Below are 22,936 nucleotides of genomic sequence, written 5' to 3' on the forward strand. Positions count from 1 at the left end.
TTTTTTTTTTTTTTTTTTTCTGGTACCAGGGATCGAACTCAGGTCCTTGTGCTTGCAAGGCAGGTGGCGGAACCACTGAGCTAAATCCCTGGCAAAACCAGTGTTCCTTCTAATACAGTGGCAGCCGAACTTATGACATGTGTGTTACTTGTTTTTCTTTTAAGACAAAAGATGTTAATGTATGAGTTGTTTTTCTCTAAACTAAAACCACAGTATTCAAGTTTAATTGCAGTGTTTGGCACTTCGTGATAAATATTGGTTTTGTGTTGCAGTTTGAACGCTTGTCTCTAAAACCTTTGCCGTCACTGTTTTAGTATATCTTCATTTTTTCAGTATGCTGTTTCATCTTTTTTCTTTCAACAAATTGTCATGACATTTTTCACTATAGAAGATAGTTTGTGATAAGACACACTGACCCTGCTTTCTGTATTTCATAACTTGCAAATTTTGTAATGGTATCAAACCAAACTTTTCATGCTAAAATTTGAGGATCTTTTTGTGAAATAGTTATCCTATGCAAATTAGATATGTGTGTATATGTTTTTTGCTTTTGTTTTTATATTTTTTTGTACTGGGGGATTGAACTCAGGACCTTGCATTTGCAAGGCCCTAGAGAGCTAAATCCCTGGTCCATGTGTGCTTATGATTTTTAATAATTGGATTTATTATCTGATCTTTCTCAAGTAGTGAATGGATTTCCTTTTCACCCAGGAAAATAACAATAAAATATAAGCATGTATTATTATATCTTTGTCCACATTAGAACTTTAATTTCAGGCAAAATTAACATTTTGAGGTGTTAAATATGTATTTTTATTATGCATTTTATTGCATATTGGCAAAATTGATTCCCACAAAATGTATTTCAGTGTGTAGAAAAAACTATCAATAGTTTTGCCTATCTCCACAGATATATGCTAGTTTGTATTTATTTTCTATATATAGAAACATTCCAGTAAAATGGACTCCTTAATTGGAATTTTTTTGCATTTTGTGGCAGAGGTCTTACCCTGGCTACACATTAGAATCACTTGAGGAACTTTAATAATAGTAGCTGAGGCTCTTTCTCAGCATTTGATTTAAATTGATCTAAGGGGAGTGAGACTCTACGAAGCCTCATGTGTTGTTTTTTTCTTTTAGGTATCCCAAGACATTCTACTGTGTAGCCAGAGTTGACTGTCCAGAGACACATCTTTGTTTGTTTGGTTGAGACAAGGTCTCAATATGTAGTACAGGCTGGCCTTAAACTCACTATGTAGCCCATGCTGCATGCTGGCCTTGAACTTGCAGCATTCTCCTGCCTCAGCCTCCCGAGTGCAGTCATATCCATGCCTGTCTCAGACACACATCTTATACCCACAATCAACCTTTTAAAGATTGTTTGAAAATGTAAATCAAAAAATGTCAGAGTATAATTTGGGCTCACTTCAGGATGTATATTGATTCGTCTTCTAGAACCCTTGCTAACAAGAACAACATTGTCCCCAGACCAACAACATTAAGTTCACATTAGAATTTGCATGTGAGATTCATGTTAGAATTTGAAACTTACGGCCTCACTGACCTGTTGAGTGAGGCAGGTCCCCAGGTCACTCAAACACGTTTAAGATTGAGAATTACTGCTTTAGATATATAAGTATTCTTTTGTATGTGATAAATTGATAATTAGGATCTTCCTCATGCATAAGATTCTCAGATTTGTTCATTAGTTAGTGACTTTTACTGTGAAGCATTAAAAAAAGAAAACCATTTTCAACAAAAACAGATGCAAAAGAGTTCTGAGGTAAAGAACCTTTGGTGACCAGAAAATTGCCAGTGCCTGTCACCAGTGTTATTCTTTTTGCTGCTCCTAGTTTCATTGGCTGTTTTGTGTGTATTTGTGCGCACTTGCGTGTGTGTGTGTGTGTGTGTGTGTGTTTGTCTGTGTGTGTGTTACTGAGAATTGAAAATAGGGCCTTCACACTGAACTATATCCCCAGCCCTTTTAAAATTTTTTGTTTTGAAACAGGGTCTTGCTAAGTCACTGAGTTTCCTAGGCTGGGTTAGGACTTGTGATCCTCTTGCCTCACCTTCCCAGAGTGATTGGATTATAGGCATGTACTACCATGCCTGGCTTTGGTTGGCCCTTACTTGTTTTGTTATATATATATATTTTTTCTCTCCTTCCCATTTTATTTTATTTCACATTGTGAGATAGAATATGAGTAAAGGCATATTTGAGAATCTGTGTTTGCTGATAGGTGCTTCCAAAACTTAGAAAATTTGGTAGAGATAAGTATAGAACTTTTTTTTTCTTTTTGTATGGTTCTGTGGATGGAAACTAAGGCCTTGTGCATGAGGGTAAAGCATTCTTCCACTGAGCTGTGTCCCCAGCCCTAAAACTTTCTTTGGAAGGATGGATATAGGGAGGAGTGAAGAATAGTTCTATTTAACTTTGTTAATGGTACTATGATACTAACTTTGTAAATCAGCTCTCCTTACATAGCAGCATGAATGAAGAATTTAATTCATATTAAAATACAATGACAAAAAATAAACATTAAGATTCCAGTATGAATGTTCAGAGAATAGTTTAAATTGCATGTGTCAGTTTAGATACAGGGATATTTTTAAGGTATAAATTTATGTGACAAAAGATTCTGAGATGTATTTGTCAAGCAACCATGTTGATATCCAATGAATAATTGCTGCCTGATTATTTTCACATCCCCAAATTTTTGAATCTGTATATCTGATTTTCAGGGATTTTTCATCAACGACAGCAGTGTCTGCATCTCTGGGAGCTTTTTATGGATTAATTTATAATTTTTAGATTTCTTCTCCAATGTGAGATTTTAGAGAAATTTAAGTGTATCATTTATTTCTCACAAATTTTATTTGTGAAATTTACCCTCTGCTCTGAAATCCTACTGAAAATTCATTCCATAAGAGGAATGGATTGATTTGAACTTTTAAGATTTGGTGATTGGAATTACTTTATGGTGATACATTTACTGTGTATTGGTTTTAAAGTATTTTGAATCTTCACGTATATCTTTTGTTTTGTTTATTGTTTAAATTTAAGCACTGGTAATTTTTCTCCTTTAAGATATGGTATTGGATCTCCCTCTTTTTTTAATAGCCAAGTTTAAAGGGAGCATTTCTAAATACAGTAATTGGTTAAATATCTCTTTTCCTCCTGGGTTTCTTTTTAGGAACTACTGACAATCAAAAACCTATAGCTGACTTTGGGATCTGGCTTTATTATTCAGCAACTAAAAGATGAGCTCTAATTGACAGACTTCTGGCATTGGCATTTGTCCTCCTGTTTCTATAGAAACTGGTTTGGAGGTCAGAGCTGCACAAAGGGAAAGGGTAAGTTTCTTTTAATTCCATATTTCTAAACCCATATCTTATTAACTGTGGCATGGTGTCTGTTTCCACATATCGATATACATGAGTGAACTAGAGCTCAAATATGAACTGCTAATTTTCACTGGAGTGGAAACTGACATCAAGTCATTAAGTATAATAGGGTTTAAATATGGATTTATTTTTCTTATGACTGATTCAGATGAACTCAATATAATTCTCACTTTTAGTTATTTTTAATTTGGGGGTCATAAAATTTATTTTTATCTTAGACCTTATTGTGTTATACATTTCTGGTAAGTGAAAATTGGAATATAAAATATATGCAGAGGACATTTTAAAAGTCTGCATGGATTATAAGCTTTGTTGTAGCAGTCTGATTTCTTCTTTCCATTATACAGGTACTGTACTACTGACCAGTTTATTTTAGCCTCTCCCTTCTCTTAGCCAAGCAGGATGAATTCGGCTGTTGGGCACTTAATATTTGTTGTCATCCAGACAGATACCCATTATTTGTAAAACCTAAGACACCCGCCACTTGGTGAGTCATCCTCTTGCTATGGCTTCAGAGAGCTGTGCTGTAGTGGCATTTAGCCTTGAAATTGTTCTAAGTGTAGTAAGCAAACTCCTCTGATTTACAGATTGGTATATGTCAGCAACTTGTATTAAAGTCTTACTGGCTTTGAGATACAAGAAGAATGACATTCTAGTGTTTGCTCTTTAAAAGCCACTTAGCTTTTATTTTGGTCCTGATACACAATTCTTAAAAGGCTAGAATTCTCTTTTCCCTCCTAAGAGAACATTGGTTGGTTGACACAGACCAAAGTGTGAGACATCTTGGCTTTATTTCCTCTCAAATACTATTTGAAAAGTAGCATAAGAAGTAGAAGTTGGAAGTTTCTCAGTGAAAAAAGTCAACTCATTTTTTAAAATTTTTACTTCAGAAAGCCTTCGTTCATTTCTGATGTAGGTTCTCATTAAAAATATTCTGTGTTCCCTTGTTACTTTCTGTTATGCTAGCCAGGGCTTGCATGAGGTAAAAAGGAATTTGTGAGGGTGTGTGTGTGTGTGTGTATGTGTGTGTGTGTGTGTGTATGTGTGTGTATGTGTGTGTATGTGCTGCCTGCTATCAAGTATCCAGACATATTCTCTGCTCCTTAAGAGTAGACAACCTGGGCCGGGGATTTAGCTCAGCGGTTCGGTAGCCTGCCTTGGCTTGCATGAGGTAAAAAGGAATTTGTGAGGGTGTGTGTGTGTGTGTGTGTGTGTGTGTGTGTGTGTGTGTATGTGTATGTGTATGTGTATGTGCTGCCTGCTATTAAGTATCCAGACATATTCTCTGCTCCTTAAAAGTAGACAACCTGGGCCGGGGATTTAGCTCAGCAGTTCGGTATCCTGCCTTGCGCAAGGACCGGAGTTCAATCCCCGATACAAAAAAAAAAAAAAAGAGTAGACACCCCATCCTAGTTTTAAAACTCAAAAGCCCTGGATCTCAAGAATTCCTTCATTGCTAGCCAGACCCTGATAGTTGGTACCCTAATCTTAGTTCATTCTCTGCATCCCTGAAAAGGTTGATGATCATGTTGGATTAAAGGTGATTTCACAACGTACTAGCTTCTGTTGCAGTGTACTAGGGATTAGGTTCTTTTTAAGAGAAATGACTTGTCTGATTTGTTCCAGTGATCCTGGGTAATGCCAGTTTATCTCTCATAGAAATAAAATACGAAGAATTTTATACTGATTTTGGAAGCAGATTCTAGGCACTTTTTAGTTATTTTTCATTTAGGTCTGTGTGATAATGTGAGACAATTGGATGGATATTAGTAGCAAATGAGTAACAATAGGAGTCAGCTGTGTAGATCTAAAGCATTATAAAGATGTTTCTGGCTTAAGAGAGACTTGATTTTAAAAAGTACTGGACGTTGATTTTATATTGAGATCTTCAGAGAAAACACTATTGAAGTTTTTTGTTTTTTGGTACTGGGAATCAAACTTGGGTCTTTTGTGCTTCCAGGCAGGCAGTGGAACCACTAAGCTAAATCCCCAGCCCTGAAGTTTTTACATTCTGTTTCTTTTCTTTTTTCTTTTTTGGCAGTGCTGGGGATCAAACTTCGGACCTTGTGCTTGCTTGCAAGGCAGGCGCAGTGCCACTGAGCTAAATCTCTGGACCTACATCTGTTACTTAAAAGATTGAAACATTAATGTATGGTGTTTTTCTCAGGTAGAAAAGAGTGATTCTATAGTTAGGTTACTTTATTTACACAGCAGCTTATTTTTTGCAGTGTATCATATATTTATGTGTCTAAAATATTTGAAAAATGTTACAAAATTATTTCAATCCATTTAAGTCTAATTGTTGCTCTAAGTAAATTTAAAGTAAGAATTATTATAAAGGAAAAGCCAGGAGCTTAACCTAATCAGCATTAATAATTAGATTTAAATTTTTGTGAGGGTGTGTGTGTGTGTGTGTGTGTGTGTGTTGCGCATGTTTGCGCGTGGGCGTTAGGGATCAGAACAAAGGGCCTCCATGTGGCTTTACTACTAAGCTACCTGCAACCCAATAATTAGGTTTTAGATTGGCTTTGGTAAGATGTAGCTTTGTAACCTTAGGCAAATACCTTGATATTAAATTGCTTTTGTTCCTTAAATACAAAATCATAATCATAATACTTGTCTAAACATCCTCACAGAATTAACATGGTAATGAGGTAATAGATGGAAAGGAGCTCTAAAAATTCAAAAGTATTGTAAGGTAGTTGTAATATCAGAGATATATTTTATTTTAAACATATATGGAAAATTTTATAATGATGGTATGGCATGTTCTTAGAGCAGTAAAAAATATCGTAACCAATTTTATATATAATCAGTATCTTACAAGAAAATAGACTTGGCTGGGATTTAGCTTAGTGGTTCTGCCGCCTATATTGGAAGCACAAGGACTGGAGTTCAATCTCCAGTATCAAAAAAACAAAAACAAAAACAAAAACAAACAAACAAAAAAGAAAATAGACTTATTTTTATATTCAAATTGTCATAGCCTTACTAGACATTTTCTTCGAATTTCAAAGCTTATAACTTATAAACATTCCAACTAATTATTAAAGAATTATAAATGGCCTGTAGTTAAGCAATACCTTCTTTGATTGGATTCAGTGAGTATTAGAACTAAGAAGGTGGGCCAGGGGTTTAGCTCATTGGCACCACATCTGCCTTACAGGTGCAAGGTCGAGTTCAATCCCAGGTACCAAAAAAAAAAAGTCCTAAGAAGGTTGATTATTAGCAAGTACACTGTTATAGCAGATATGATTTGTGTTTTTTATGGGAGTGGTTGATTGTTAGATACTTTGTATTATCTTTTTCATTGCAATCTAGAAATTAAAATTTAGGCAAATTTGAGTTAAAAATATATTATAAAAGGGCTGGGGATTTAGCTCTGTGGTACTGTGCCTGCCTGACAAGCACAAGCACAAGGCCCTGAGTTTGATCCCTGGCACCGCAAAACAAAGAAAATATATAAAAAGTGTATTATAAGGTAACTGCTTTGAGTGAAATTAGCTTCATAATTTGCTGTTACTGCTAAGAAGCCCGAGTAATATAAAGGGGGAAGTTTAAGGTTTCATGTCAGATTGTACGTGAATTGTGACACCATTTACAGGGTATATAATTTCTTTGACCTTCAGTTTATTCATTTGTAAATTAGGTATCACAGTATCTGCTTCTGAGGTTTATTGTGAAGATTAAGTCAACACTATATCTAAGGTAAGGGGGAATTGATAAGAGAGGTTCTTAGTAAAACATCTTCCTTTTTAAACAGAAGAAAGAAAAAGTAGCTATTCTTCATGAAGGATACTTTGATACAAGCATATTTTCGTGTAATTCTCACAATACATCTGTGGAGTAGTTTGGTAATATCCTCATAAAGAGGAGAAAATTGAGGATCAGAGAAACTAACTTTATGAGATTTTATGGTAATGAGTGGCAGAGTTGAGATTATATTACTAATCAGCTATTTTTGCTGTTTGTATGAGGGGTAGTATTTTTGTTTTTTATTCATATGTCTTGCGGGTAAAATGTGAAAAACATATTTGACATTTACACTTAAAGAAAACTACCTACTGTCTTTGAGATAATAGATTTCAACCTAGTTTAATTTGGTTTCAAACTTGTGGTAGGCCTTTGAAAATACAAAAATGAATAAAACATTACCTTGTTGATCTAATGCACAAAGCTGACCTCTGTTTAAAAGTTAGATGGGATTCCAGATCCTGGGGAAGGTTTTTCTAAAGGAATGAGCCTTTGAGTCACATTGTAATGATTAAGTGAGGTTGTGTCTGATAGAAAAAGACAAGTCATTGGGATTGCAGCAGGTGGCAAAGCTTGGCCAAAGGTATACATAGTGAGAAGGCAAGGTTTGGCATCTTGGAGCTAAAATGAGGCTTTCTGTTTACGATTTTTCTCATTAGGGAATCATCAGATGTTCTAAGGCATAAAGAAATGGAAGGATAGAATAATGATGATAATAATTTAAGAAGTGTTCTGGGAGGTTTTAAGGGAGGTTGGTATTGGAGAAAACATCCCCCCCTGCATAAAGATCACCCAAATAAAGCCAGGGGTGGTGGCACACGCCTGTAATCCCAGCAGAGTTCGAGGCCAGCCTGAACTACATAGTGACACCGTGTCACCAAAAAAAAAAAAAAAAAAATCACCACAATGATTACATATATAATACATTTTAAATTTAAATATGTTTCCCATTAAAACTACCTATTCAACTTTTCCATGAAACTTGTGGTTCTTCAGAGACATCTAGATATTTAACATAAATATTTTCAGTAATCAAATGTAGTGAAAAAGTAATGTTGTTTAGATGGGACAATAGTAACATTGTTTAAGAGTGCCCTTAAGAAGATGTTAGTTTTGTAGGGTTTTTATTTATTTATTTTTTTTGGAACTTTTGGGGAGGTGTATACCATTCTAGTCACTAAGCAGTTTTGAGTATTCATTCAGATTCTAAGTTCTAGTCAACCAGTGGCTATATTTACTATTTCTGTAAATTAAAAAAAAGATTCTTCAATTTAGTGATTGAATTACCAAGGCACAATGGAGAATTAGGATTAATTTATTATAGTACACTTTCTACCGGGATAGATATTCTTCAGAGTGCTAAAACAAGGAGGAACATAAAAACTATCTGGTTTACCTTCTCATTTCACAAACAAGGAATCATCTTCTAAGCTTTTATTTCCAAAAACTTACTAATCTATGTTTTCTTTTGTTAAACTTTCATCACTTGATTGTAGTCCTCTTTCCTTCTGGAAACTGTTTGCTTGTCCATCTCTCAGCCAGTGGTACAAAGAAAAAGGACAGTGAGGAGAGGAGATAGCATGTTCCAGAGAAGTAGAAAGAGCCAGTGTACGTCTCTGTATAGTCATATAACCAGCCTGAAAGGAAGGAAGGATTTCTATTAGTGAAACAAAATTTTCCATTAGAAATTCCCAACCAGTAACTGCAACGTAAAGGAAAGGGCCTCCTGTACTTACAATCCATATTGTGACCCATTAGAAATTTAGTCAAGCTTTTTACCTGTCTTTCTTGATAAAATTGAAGTTTCATCAAAGACAGTGGTAAAAATTATTGTAGTCTCAGAATTAATTTCATCTTATAATTAATGTTGGAGAAAATTAAGGACACATTCTTTTTCATTTTATGACGAATCTTATTAGAAAACTACAATTCTTGCAGAGAAAACAATCCTGAATTTTACTACTCTTGCCCAAAGGGGGAAAAAAATAAGAGAATGAATTACCCTTTTTCCTTTACTAAACAAACATTTGAGTACTTAACTATGTTCCTGGCAATATGCTGTGTTAATGATAGTATTGAGCCAAAACAGGCATAGTCCTTATAGAATTTATAAGATAATGGGGAGATAGGTGTTAACCACATAAAGTACATATGTGTTGAGTGCATTGAAGAAAATGCTCAGGGGTCATGAGATCGATCATATGAAAAGAAGTGGCTTGATGAATTGGGTTAAACTAGTTCTCTAAGCACTTTTTTTTTTGTCAATATTAGGGATTAAACATAGAGCTTCTCCAATGTTAAGAAGTACTCTTGACACTGAGTTTACATTCCCAGCTAAATGCTTTTTAAAAGGTGGAGTGAAAAAGACCTCAAAATCTTTAGGCTAATGGCATAAGTAGAACTATGTAAACCTTCTTATACTAGGGCCTCTCTACTGAGCTCCATCCCTGGCCCTTGTTTTATTTTTATTTTGAGATAGAGTCTCATGAGTTATATGGGTTGGGCTTGAATTTGTGATCTTCCTTCCTCAGCCTCCCAGAATGCAGGGATTATAGGTGTGTGCCACCATGCCCAGCTCTTGCCAGAGTTTTTTGTTTTCTTTTAAACTGTATATAATGGCCAGAAATATTTGCCAAGCCTTCAGCATTTAAATGTTGCTGTAAAAGTCAACACTCTGAAAATGTCTTAGTATTATTATAGTTTTAGCCTCCTAGACTCCCTTATAAGGTCTCAGGAACATGTGGGAGTCCACTTCACTTTGAAAAGCTCCTTTTTAAAAGTATTACATGTATAATATTATATCTATTTACCTGTTCAAAAAATTTTAGTAGCTGGACCTGGTGATACACTTCTGTAATCCCAACTACATGGGAGGCTTAGGCAGGAGAATTGCAGGTTCAACCAGCCTAGGCAACTTAGTGACATCTTGTCTCAAAAAATAAAAAAGACTAAGGATGTAATTCGCTGTGAAGCTCTAGGATCTGGGGATATACCTGTGAACAAGTAGATGGAAATACCTACTTTTTTGGTACTTACTTTATGCCTTTTGATTTTCCTTTCCCTTTTCCTTAGATCATGACTTGTTGGATATGTGGTTTATTACTTCCTGCCATCCCCTTTTGGTATAGCTGTGTGTGTCTTTCCTGGCTTTGTTCTTTTATTTGGTTCTGGTATAGACTTTCAACTTTTTTTTTTTCTTTTTTGTACTGGGGATCGAACTCGGGACCTTGAGCTTGTGAGGCAGGCATGGTACCGCTAAGCTAAATCCCTGGCTAGACTTTCAACTTAAGAAAGAAAATTTGTTTGTGGTTTGGGATTTTTCATCGTTGTTGTTGTAGTTGTGTTGTGTATACGTTGGGGATTGAATCCAAAGTTTCATACCTACTAAGCATGTATTCTATAACTGAGCCACTCCCAGCCTCTGTTTATTATTTCAATAGCTTTATGTTTCCTGTTCTTAATGTAATAAATGAATGGAATGCTTTATAGCCTCTTAAATTGAACTGAGTTGCTTTTTGCTTATTGATCCCCATTTGATCAGTAACCTCCATTAAATGTTTCTTGGAAGTAAGTAGTAGAGTAGAGTGAGACCAGTTAGGACAAGTTTCTATATTATGTTGATTGTGATTGACCTATTACTCTCTAAGAAACAGCACCAGTCTGTTCACAGCTGCTTCAAGAAAGGGGAGTAAGAAAGGATGTATTCTTGCTTTAATCCCATCAGCACAGCAGATTTACTGTGAATTTTAAGGTAGGGGTATGAGAAATGTCAGGATGACAAAGCTGAAAATAGTTGAAAGAAAACTGCTTATAACCCCCCCACCCCTTCTCTCACTCTTAAAAAGAGAATGCTGTTTTTGAAACATTTAAGTTTAAGCTGGGCATTGTGGCACATCCCAGCACTTAGGAGGCTAGGGAAAGAGGATTCAGAGTTCAGGGCCATTTGAACTGGACCATTTAGACAAGTCCTGTGTCAAAACACAATACACAAATATTTAATAATATTCTTTCCAGGATGGGGGGAGTCAAAGAGCATATTTTATAGCTATTTTCATTTTTCATGTATAATTGGATGAAATGGTTTGTTTTAAATCTTATTTCTCCCATTCATACTTAATAATTGAGATCTTAGTGATTTTAAACTTCTAATTAAGATCCACACTTGTCACTGAATAGGAAAATGGCGTGTTGTTGGGTATTTAGTTTTACAGTGTTATTTGTAATAGCAAATATGAGATGAAATTGATAATCTTATGGAAGTATAGGTTGAGCATCCTTAATCCAAAATCTGATATTTTTGTGAGCACTCACATGATGCCACAAGTGGAAAATTCCACATCATGAAACTTGTTTCATACGCAAGATTATTAAAAATATTATATAAAATTATCTTCAAGCTATATAGAAGGTATATATGAAACATAAAGGAATTTCATGTTTAGACTTGGGTCCCTCCCCTCCCCAAGACATTATATATATGACAATATTCCAAGGGCTGGGGATTTAGCTCTGATTCCACCACCTGCCTCATAAGTGCAAGGTCCTGAGTTTGATCCCCAGTACCCCACCAAAGAGAAAGAAAGAAAATATTTCAAGTTTAAAAAAAATGTGAAACCCTAAATATACTGGTCTCAGTCATTTTCGATAAGAGGTACTACACCTATATTAGCTGTACTAATCAAGCTTAGCTTGAAGTTGTTCATAGGTAAGGTAAGTTAAAATTTGAGCTTCATTGGTATTTAAATATCTACTCTGTTAAGTTGGACTAGTCTTTGCCCCAACAGAAAAAAAAATGGTATATTTATTCTGATTTTATTATATCACTTTGTACTGTTTATGGCAGTAAAAAGGCTATATATAAATGCACTTCCAACCCTAGACAGTTGAGTGTTTCTAAGAAATTTTTTTTCCAAAGAAATTAGAAACTGTATTCTGGAGTTTTAAATGGAAGCGCACATATATGCTGACACTCAGACTAGATCCTTTTGTAGTTATAGTGGAAGCAAAACAAATGTCAGGATGTTATGTAAAATGTGTGTATTGGAGTGTTTATTCCATGCTAGGTATTACTATATGAAGATAGCATTCTGAAGATACTAAGTAAAGCAAAGATATTAACTAAAGCAAAGCCCTCTATAAGTATTTCCTCCATATTTCCATAGTACAGCATCAGATTTGCCTGGGATGCATATTAAATTATTAGTTCAAATTATTTCCTCATGGTTGTAAACCTTGTTTTGAGCAGGAATGTCTAATAGTGTTTCCTGTGATAATTTAAAATGAGATTGGGTTGAACTTGTTTTATTTATTTTTGTTGTTGAGACAGGTGCTTGAACTTGTGATCCTCCTCCTTCAGCTTCCCACATGCTAGACTTATAGGTGTGTGCTACCAGGTCCAGCTGGGTTGAGCTTCTTTTTTTTTTCCTTTTGGTTTTTTGAGACAGGGTCTCACTATGTAGTTGAGACTGATCTGGAACTCACTATGTAGCCCAGGCTGGTGTTGAACTCACAGCGATCCTGATCCTCCTGCCTCAGCCTCCCGAGTGCTGGGATTACAGGTGTGTGCCACCATACCTGGCCCTTCTTTTTGGTTTTTTTGAGACAGGGTCTCACTATGTAATTTAGGCTGGCCTTGCACTCACCATGTATGTTGGCCTTGAACTTGCAGTAATCCTCCTGCTTTAGCTTCCCCAGTGCTGGGATTATAGGTGTGTGCCACTACACTCTCTAGGGTTGAGCTCCTTTAAACAGTTTTACAAACCAAACTGATCTCTCTCTCTCTCTCTCTCTCTGCTAATGTTTACATTTAAAATCATTCTACATTATTTTATGAATTAAACCACATGTAAAAAAAAAAGGAGTTTAACATCTTGCTTAGGAAGTATTCATACCATCAGATATTTTAAAAACTTGGTTATTGGGCTGAACTCTGAATTGTTTTTTATTAGGTTTACTATTAGTCATCTTGTTAAAACTTGAAGTATACCTGGAAGGTCTCTAACCTCAAAGGTCCTTGATGATTCAAGTAAATGGTTGATAATTCTGTGACTGGCCAGTTTAAGTGAGAACTTCCAGCTATTCGGCTGTAGCACAGTGGCAAACTTCCAAGGTGTGCAGATACAATGATCTTTTGTCCCAGGGTCACTGAAGACAGTGGTTGGCTAAAAACCTTGTTCTTTTACTTTGGATGTGTTGTACAGATATTTTCTATATGTACTATGATAGGAATAATCTTAGGAAACATGAGTTAGCAAATTTAAACATCAAGGTCTTTTAAGACAGGAATTCACTAAAGGCCCACAATATAAATCTGCAGGAAGAGTTACTGGGAGTGCTTTAAGCATTGGTTGTGTGCTGTACATTTTATTGAAAAGACTGTAGTCTTTATTAGCATTTGGAGACTGTCCCTTCTTGGCTTTGTAATATGTGTTATATTTGGGGAGGGGACTTCCACCAAACCATTTTAAACAATAGGGAGATATTTCGATTTTATTTTTGATGTTTTTGTAGGTTTCATCAATCCAATCCCAGGAAACCTAAAGCAGAGTGAGTACATTTCCGTGGGACCTTTGCTGGGGGAAATAGTCACCAGATGAGTAAATGGTTTACATATTTTCTTTTGCCTCTTCACTGTATATTCTTCAGGATTTATAGAGGACAAAGAACTTTGTGTGCTTTTTTACTTTCCCCCACTCACCCCCATCCTCCAGAATGTATGTATATACACCAAAAGGTTGAGTTGTTTTGTTCTTTCAAATAAAATTTTAGGCCATAGAGAAATTCACAATTGATAAGCCAGTATAATAAGACCGTGGAGGTCCTGTTTGGTAAATCGTAGAGCAAGGACCAGATTGATTATATTTGAAACGAGAATGAAATAGCGATACAGAATGACATTATTTCATAAAATAATAGCTTGTCTCTGTTAAAGGGACACAGATGAACTTAGATGAATGGATTTCCATCTCATCTGTTGTCTTTTCCTAGAAAAAACAGTTGGTACAAAATGACCAGTTTTACTGCATGTCATATCTGATGAGCTATAAGATTGTCAAGTAACAGCAAGAGAGATATGTACTTAAGAACTAGTTAACTTTAACTTACTCTGGAGAGCAGCTGACCCATATTTATTTAGGTTTAGAAATAGTTTTTCTAGAGTTTGTTGGAGGTAAAAATCACTTCTATGAAATATGTTTGATTAAAACTTGTAAATATTTTAAGATTGTTTTTGCCATCCTACAGCTCATATTGTCTTCATTTTTAATGGTAAGAAAATGGGTAAACACATTAGTGTGACTTAATGAAATTTTCATTTAATAAAATAAAAGAATGCTGGGTCGGGATATAGCTCAGTAGAGCCGTGCCTGCCTCTCAAGTGCAAGGTTCTGAGTTTAATCCCCAGTACAGGGGCAAATAAATAAAAGAATGCTGATTATAATAGTTCTTAGTTTTTGAAGTTGTAGATTTTTGTCCTAAGTTTGACACCCAGTCCGTTTGTCAGAGTGGATACCATGCTACTGCCCAGAGAGCCCTGGATGGACTTTGCGAGGGTAACTTCTTTTTTCTGTCTCGTGTAGCATCTTATAGAGTGCTATGCTAATAAATTACTTGGTAATTATTGAATGGACTGTGGAGTTATATAATTACTTTAGATTTTAAGATTCTAAAAGATTTGTGATTGATTTAAATAAATACATTTATGGCTATATATGTGCATAATTATACATTTGTTAGTTGGGAATAGGGAAGGGGAAATGCATTTGGCTTTGTTTTATAGCAGTTAATGTAGTCCTTTGGTTTTATTTTTAAGTGAAAGTGAGACTAACTTTTTTTTTCTTTTGGTTTTTAAGGCTGGGTCTCACTATGTAGTTCACGTTGGCCTTGAACTCACTTTGTCACTGAGACTGGCCTCAAACTCACGGCAATCCTCCTGCCTCAGCCTCCCAAGTGCTGGGATTACAGGCATGTGCTACTACATCCAACTGAGACTTAACTTTTGAGCTCAGATGTCAGATATCTTGGATGCAGGATTAGGATTTCATATAAGTAGTTTACATCTCACTTATATGTTAAAGATTATGTTTATATACCTGTTTTTCTTTCCAACGCACTGTAGTCCTGATAAACTTTCTGCAGGTTTACTTTTGTTAGGGATCTGGTAGATAAAATAAGGCTTAAAAATACCAACTTTTTAATTCTTCCTTTGCTTCCATCTTAGTGTATAGTTCTGAATGCTATCTGCTAGGAAAACACCAGTAGTTCAGTTTGGATGAGCCATGACATTTGGCTTAGATTTAGGCCTGCTGATCAAGCTTTGTCAGAAAACCTAAACAGCCCTAAAACTGATCTAGTCTAGTTCTGGCCATATCATTAGCTAAAATTGAATTTGTTACCAAATACTAGAAAGGGATAAAAGGGACTATGGGTTGGAGTGGGCAAGGGTGGTTCCTTAACGGAGAAGTATGTGTAGGGAAGGTAAATTTTCATCCCTTCAATCCCTGTCAGTTTCATCAAAGACGTGACTAACAAAAGTTTGTTCTACTATGTTTCTTGTCGCATTCATAATTGAGAAAGGTGTAAAATAATCTCTGCTCATATGCTCTATTTTTGTAGTTTTTAAGAATAAAAATAAAAAATTACCCAGAAGACTGAGGGATTACAAGTTTAAAGCCAGCCTGAACAACTTAGTGAGATCTTTGTCTTAAAACAAAAAAGACCACAAAAAAGTTACTCCTGGCTCCAGTACCTGTAATCCCAGTACTTTGGGAGGCTGAGGCAGGAGGATCCACAAATTCAGCCTGAGCAACTTAGCAACTTAATGACACCCTGTCTCAAAATATAAAAAATAAAAATCCTCAGGGATGTAGCTCAGTGTGAACACCACAGGCCCAATCCCCAGTGCCAGGGGTGGGGGAGCTGTGATTCCTATGCTTTTTTCTTTTCTTGAATTCTTAAAAAATACGTTATAAAACTAACTTTTTTTTCTTTTTCATTTCCAAACAGGAAGGAGAAAAATACTATTCATGTAATCAGTGTTACCACTCTTAACTAGTGTTTTGACTGAGGATTTACTGTTTGTCAGATTCTTAAAGTACCTATAATCTTTTATAGGAATTTCAACATTTGCAATTTGGTAATAACAGAGCTTGGTAAGTAAAATCTCATAGCATTTTGAAGATCTAAGTTGAGTTGGGAATTCGGTATTTTATCACCAGTAGGCCCTTAAGATTAAACACAGTATATAATTGCCCACACCTCTTGAGAAATGAGTTCATCTGTAAATCGACATTTCTAATGTTTCTTTGGTAGTTGCTGCTAGAATCAGAATTTAGGGATAAACCTAAACAACTTATAAAGTCCTCTTTTTTTTTTTTCACAGAAGAATCACTTATAAAGGCAAATTCTCCTAAAATTTCTCTCAACAAGATGCTTAAGTGACTTAAACATTATAATGAGAATACTGGGATAGAGAGATTCAATTAATTGAATTGTGCATTATCTAAATCTCATTTGAGATACTATGAGCAGCCCCCAGACTAAAAAAAAAAATCTATACATAAGCCTTCAGCAGTATTTTGGCATTTTTATGGAACTTACAGCATTTATGATTGCCTAATTAATATTCTCCGAAAGAATGGATACAAATATTAATTATGAGCTCTTTTTATCCTCACACATACTTATAGGGTGTTCTGGACTTTGGGTAGTAAAAGACATAAACATTTTTTTTGACTGACAAAATTTTATATCATTTTATATTACATAAGTATGTCTGCATGAAATAAAAGTTACACAATAAAATGATATACTACTGTGGTTTTTAAAGTACACTGTGTTTTCTGATCTCTGTTCATCCATTTTTTAAACAAAATAAAACTATTATAATTTTATAAGATTACAGCCCAACAAATTGATTTTAAGATCCATATACACACCTGTAGCTGTTTCTTCTCAGGTAGCAATCCTCACAAATTTGCCTTGTCTCCTCATATAATAAACTCTAACATTTTAAGATATGTACAACAATATGAATAACATTAGACATATTGTAATTTTGTTATTTGCCTTTGAGTAAGATATTTTGTGCCCTGGTCTTTGTTACATCACTATACTTTTGGCCGAATGGGTGTTTACAGTTCCAAGGCACCACTGGGACAACCAGTAAAGAAAGATCAAGATTCCTCAGCATCGCAAAGAAAAACAAAAATCAAGATTGAAAGAAATATATGAGCAAACTGTATAACTGTATTTGAGTTGTTTTTGATATCTTACGGATGCAGATCCCAGATGCTAGCCATAAAGTAACTCTTAAAGGCGATTCTGGTACATAGCCTCCTTTTACCAGTCCCTATATAACAATTCTGGGCTTGACTTTGAAATTCTAGCCTGTTATATAGGTGCAAAGTGCAAGCTGAGAAGCATCATGGGAAAGGGTGTGTTCATAAATGCAAATAATGCAGTTGGTTGTATATTTGTATAATTTTTCCCTTTAGAATACACTTAGACTGGGGCTGGGGATTTAGCTCAGAGGTTCTGGCGCCTGCCTTCCAAGTGTAAGGACCTGAGTTCAATGTCCAGTAACAAAACAAAAGAATACTCTTAGACTGAACCTCAATTCCTAGAGAGTATTTTCCTCCTGGTAACACTTCTTGCTATCCTAAGTTTGTATTTTTTTTCTTTCAGTATTTGCCTTTTCTAAGTGTTAAAAGGTGCAACCTTAACATCATGATAAAATTAATTTTTAAAAAAATTCTTGGGCTGGGAATATAGCTCAGCAGCATAGCATCTGTTTGGCAAGCAGGAGGCCCTGATTTCTAGTGCCAAAAAAATTATAGCAGGGCAAGATCAGACCCCTTTTTTGTCTCATGCCAGAGCTGAAAGCAGCAAAAGTGAGTTTTAGGCTAAATTCCTTTTTGTAGATGATTGTAAATATTGCACTAATTTATACATTCGAATATATTGAAAACCTTTTAGTTTATAAGAAATTAACATCTAAGCCTTGTCCCTGAAATATTTGTATGAATAGTCTTACTCATTAGTAGTCATTAGTAGTCTTAGATTAAATGTGTTTTAACAAACACAAAATATCCAGGTAGGTAAAAGGTGAATGTAAAACTACAGTCAGTCTTAAATAATCAGAATTCCCCAGATAGTTACTGTATATAATTGTGTGTAATATTTATTAGTGGACCCAGATAACTTCTCCATAGAGATTCTCCCTTTAGGCCATGTGTTCTACTCTTGTTGTAGACAGAATATGAAGGTTCACCTTCTAAAAAGAGATCCTGGACAGCCTTGGACAGCTCTGGCATAGCAGAGAACAAAAGTATCAGGCTGGTAGCCTTCAAGCTCAGTAAAAGTGACTCCTGCTTAGATAAGTAACACTAGTGATGTTTCTTTTTTTAAAGCATCACGTGGTTCTTTGAGACTGATGAAACTGGATTCTCCCCAGATAAGCAGACATATGCAATCCTATCTCAGATACAGAAGAGAATGTAAGAATCTTAGTCACATCTGTTGAATTAAACTATATATTTTCCTACATTGGTGATGAACAGTATGCATAGGAAAGCTAGAGATATCAAAAATTTTAACTGGATATATCATTATATGTTACTCTTAATCCTAGTTCAGTGTTTCATTGCTATTGAAATTTGCTTAAAATGTGGCTCAGTTACCTGCTGTAGGCGGTCCAGCAAGCACAGCCATGCCAGCAAAGAAACTAGCAAGTCCCAAAAATCTGTGTACTCTAGAATTCTTAGACAGATCAACCTGTAGGGATAAAAATTCAGTGTTAGCCATATTAAGGATAAAATTCTATAAAGATCTATTGACTACAAAGAGGCAAATTTATAAACATATATCTCAAACTGATCACTTGACTTCATAGGTAATTTGGATTAAATAGGGAACAGTAACTTGGCTAGGTAGGCAGTGTTCGCAGATTATTGGTAGAACACTGGTTTTGGTTTTTAGTTTTTCAATACTTTTATGTGGTTTAGGAGTGCCCCCCCATCTCACTGATCTCTATTAGGAAATACTTTATGATCTGAGCTGACAGTGATACTCCTGAATCCATCTATGGCTGATTACCAACCATGGGTTTGTAAGAACTCAGATGTCACAATTTAGTTGATTTTGGCTTCAGGAAGCTGGAGTTTTGCCTAAGTGAGCTACAGTGTCCTGGTCAGTAACAGGCTAGAAATGTCCCAGGGATTTTGTTCTAGCACATTGAGGACCTAGTTGTAAGAGCCCAAGGGATTTCAAGAACACAGAAGTGTTTTCATATATTTCAGTTCTGTCTGGCCTGGGATTTTGAGCCAATTTAGGGTAAAAATGAGATTCAAAAACAAAAAACCACTAATGTCCCTGTTAAAGTACACAGGACCAGTGCTAACAATCTCAACAAGAAAGAAGCCACACTGGTTCACTGGTTTTTCTCTTGAAGAGTTCCCTGAGTACTCCAATATTGTGCCTTGGAGGCAAAGACTGTCCGGGAGCTGAAGGAGAGAACACAAGTAGGAGACTGATAAGCAAAATGAAATCCTCCTGATCCCTCTTCCGATTTAATTCCTTTTTGTCCCATGTGTCTGGCCCCGTCATCCTTCCCCTTAAGGTAAGATGAATAATTGGACAGAATATGACTAGCTATGGGTTTCTGAAGCCTTCAGTATGTTTTTTTTTTAAACTGTAAAAGTAATATAAAATATGTATTCTCTTTTGGGGAGATTAATACTAACATCAAAAATAGTAACGAATGTCTACTCACCAGTACAGGAAGTATCAGTGCCAGGTAACCACCAGCAAAAATGGCAAAGAAGATGGTATAGGTCATAAGTAGTGGAAATGTGGTGGCTAAAGGAGCAAGCAAGTTAGTGATACCACAGAAGATGAGGTAAGACTTGTGGTACTGATACTTCCTGATCCAGTTTTGATCAGCAACCCATCCAGAAATAAGCTGGCTGACTGTCTCAACGATACCTGAAACAGAAAAAGTCTTAGGAAATCTTAATTCCATTTTCCTAGCCCCTTAAAAAAAATAGGAATGCATCTTTCCCCAAGTATAATATCAACTCATTCTGAGACTAAGATATGTGAGGGGGAAAATATTTTCATTTGTCTACCAAAACAGCATTTCCATTTACTTATTATAAATTCAGTAAAAACATTGGAAAGACAAGGCTTCTCCAGAATTGAGCGGGAAACTATCAAGTTGCAAGGTATGGGGGTATGTATGGGTGGGTGTGTGTATGGTGGTGTGTGTGTGTGTGTCTGTGTCTGCATCTGCATCTGTGTCTGTTTGGAAAGCTGCTAACACTTCACTGGGAATCCCTAGGCTTGGACCTGCCCAGTCCTTTACTTTTACATGTCCTGCAGGTGAGGAAATGAGATTTCTCTCTTTGTTTTTTTTTTCTTTTGAGACAGGGTCTCCTTATGTAGTTTAGGCTGGCCTTGAACTCACAGCATTCCTTCTGCCTCAACCTCCCAAATGCTGAGGTTGCAGGTGTATGCCACTACACGGGGCAGGTTTATTTTAGTCTCGTCGTTTGTGAGAATCTTCAGCTTCTTGATCAAGCATTCTGTCTTTAAACATTTTTATGAATATACTCAACTAAAATGGTTTTGAGTTATTTTAAATATTATCTAATATGACTAGCTTCGAGTCATATTTATGTTTTACTATTATTTTAACGGGAAATAACTGCAAATACCGATCTAATGGTATTAAATGCTTCCTGTAGGCCAAGGCACTATATACTAAACCACATGCACTACGTTTTTAATCCTGACCCTTATGAGGTTAGGTACTATTATGTGTATGTCACAGATGAGGACATTGAGGACAAAGAAAGCTAGTAACTTGCCCAAGAACACAGAGCTAGGAAAAATAGCAAAACCTGATCCTGGGAAATTAAGCTCCAGTACTAATTTCAACTAGGGTAAATCTAGGCTGTCCATCTGGGATTTAACTTCTTAGAGTAGCTGCTGCCTCTGAGCACCAGCTTTTTAAAATTCTGTATCATGTACATGAATATACGACTTGGGTGAGGGTGCCTTATCCAGTGGAATCTGTGCAAAGTGTAATGACAGATCTATGCACAGGTACACCCTAGTACTCCACCTACCCTTGAAACCTTGCTTTTCCTGTCCTTCTTCAACTTTTATTGCTTCTCTTCAACTTTTAAATAACATTTTGTAAACTAAATTCATTTTCCTTCTAGATAAGAGGTTGTAGGTTTCTTACCAGCCACAGAAACGAGGTAGGAGGCGTCCATGATGTCAGTCCCCAGTGTTTTGGCTCTGGCAACTAGGTGAAAAGTAGGGATGAAATATGCCAACTGACTGAGGAGAAATGAACAGGTAAATATGCAGAAGAAAGGATTCCTCAAGAGAGAAAGGTCAAAGAGTTTCTGTTTGCAACTACATGAAATAGCCTTTTCCTTACAACTTTCTTCATTACTCGTGATTAACAGTTTATTCCTGTTAGGCCCACTGTTGATCTCTTCACTTCGATTTTGTGAAACTGTTAAAATTTCATCAGGTTGTCCAGCTTTCTGCAGAGTACTGTCCTTGATGAAATACTCTTGTGTCTCATTACCATGTGTTTCTGTTCCATACATTACCTCTGGACCACTTGCAGATAAATTGCCAACTTTAATATCAGAATTGTTCTCACTTTTGATATGGATAGGTCTTAAGAGCATACTAGAAGGCACCAAATTCAGCGCAATAGCTCCAAATAATAAAAGGGCACCTAAACAGAGAAATTGAGACATTAAAAAGAACCTTTCATTCATAATACCTTGTGGTCATAGTCTCAGAAGAGACCCCACTACATGGTACAATAATCCTTGAAAACACTTTTGCCTCCAATTTAAAATGAAAGCATTCAATTTAAGCCTGTTGACTTGTGAGTTACATTGTTATATTCATGTCCTTTGAAGATAGAAAACTATTAGGTGGTAGGGAAGCAGAGGTATTTATTTTTGTTAAAGGGAACAAATATGTATTTTTTGAGGAACAGGTAGTGTTTTAAATAGTAGGTGACTAATGTTTTAAATAGGAATTTTAAATATCCTGAAGTGACAGTTTAGATTTACGTACAGAAAATACACAGTTAGATGACAGAAATTATTTAGAAACAACCTCAGAGGGCCAGGGATGTAGCTTAGCAGCACCGTGCCTACCTGGCAAGCACAAAACCCTATGTTTGATTTCCAGTACCAAAATAAACCTTAGAAAAGAGGACAGTTTTTTATACTATGACATTTGAAGGAATACAGATGCTTGTCTTGTCTTTGATGCTGAGGAGTTGCTTGGTTTCAGTACATCCTTACCAAAGCTGTTACTTGTTGGGGTTCTTAGAATGAATGAGTGTTAGGTTCTGCTGTCCATCTTAATTTGTTGGTGTTATTCAGCATGAGATTACTGAATAAATTTTACTTAGAAAATAATCTATAGAGTTGTAATGTAGAAAGAAATAGGCATATGACTACACATATTTACATATATATATGCAGTATATATATCTTTTCTAGTAATTTAAAGATTATTTTAACGGGTTCTTTTAAGGTATAAAGAAAATTATGGCATGAGTGATTTTTATTTGTAAAAATTCAGAATTGATTTAAAAATGAAAAAAAAAAAAAAAAAAGTAAGGCCTGGGATTTAATTCAGTGGTTTTGCCCCCTGCCTTGCAAGCACAAGGACCCGAGTTTGATCCCCAGTACAAAAAAAAAAAGATTTAAAAATGAATCCTTTTTTTTTTTTTTTTTTT

At 35.6% G+C, this 22,936-nt stretch overlaps 2 protein-coding genes across 5 annotated transcripts in view; one reads left to right on the forward strand and one right to left on the reverse strand.

Annotated features, from left to right (window-relative positions):
- The window catches only part of Rbm15 (RNA binding motif protein 15), a 27,569-nt gene extending 13,048 nt beyond the window's left edge, over positions 1 to 14,521 (forward strand). Inside the window, exons 4-6 of one of the 3 annotated variants that reach the window (XM_019204793.2) lie at positions 3,195 to 3,354; positions 7,055 to 7,113; positions 13,669 to 14,521. The gene's annotated coding sequence lies outside the window, so the exon portion shown is untranslated. Of the gene's footprint in view, positions 1 to 3,194; positions 3,355 to 3,752; positions 4,210 to 7,054; positions 7,114 to 13,668 lie in introns of those variants that run through there. The other 2 variants (XM_019204794.2, XM_019204795.2) reach the window with 2 other exon arrangements.
- Slc16a4 (solute carrier family 16 member 4) overlaps positions 8,456 to 22,936 on the reverse strand; it is a 24,084-nt gene continuing 9,603 nt past the window's right edge. For both annotated transcript variants that reach the window (XM_010606015.2, XM_010606016.3), the window contains 4 exons: positions 21,404 to 21,913; positions 19,928 to 20,139; positions 18,837 to 18,930; positions 8,456 to 8,795 (listed from right to left, as the gene is read on the reverse strand). In XM_010606015.2, coding sequence (XP_010604317.1) covers positions 8,641 to 8,795; positions 18,837 to 18,930; positions 19,928 to 20,139; positions 21,404 to 21,913 — 971 coding nt within the window. In that variant the 3' untranslated portion in view covers positions 8,456 to 8,640. The remainder of the gene's footprint in view (positions 8,796 to 18,836; positions 18,931 to 19,927; positions 20,140 to 21,403; positions 21,914 to 22,936) is intronic.

Source organism: Fukomys damarensis, unplaced genomic scaffold (genome assembly GCF_012274545.1).
Source record: "Fukomys damarensis isolate Sample0158 unplaced genomic scaffold, DMR_v1.0_HiC HiC_scaffold_33, whole genome shotgun sequence".
Taxonomy (NCBI): domain Eukaryota; kingdom Metazoa; phylum Chordata; class Mammalia; order Rodentia; family Bathyergidae; genus Fukomys; species Fukomys damarensis.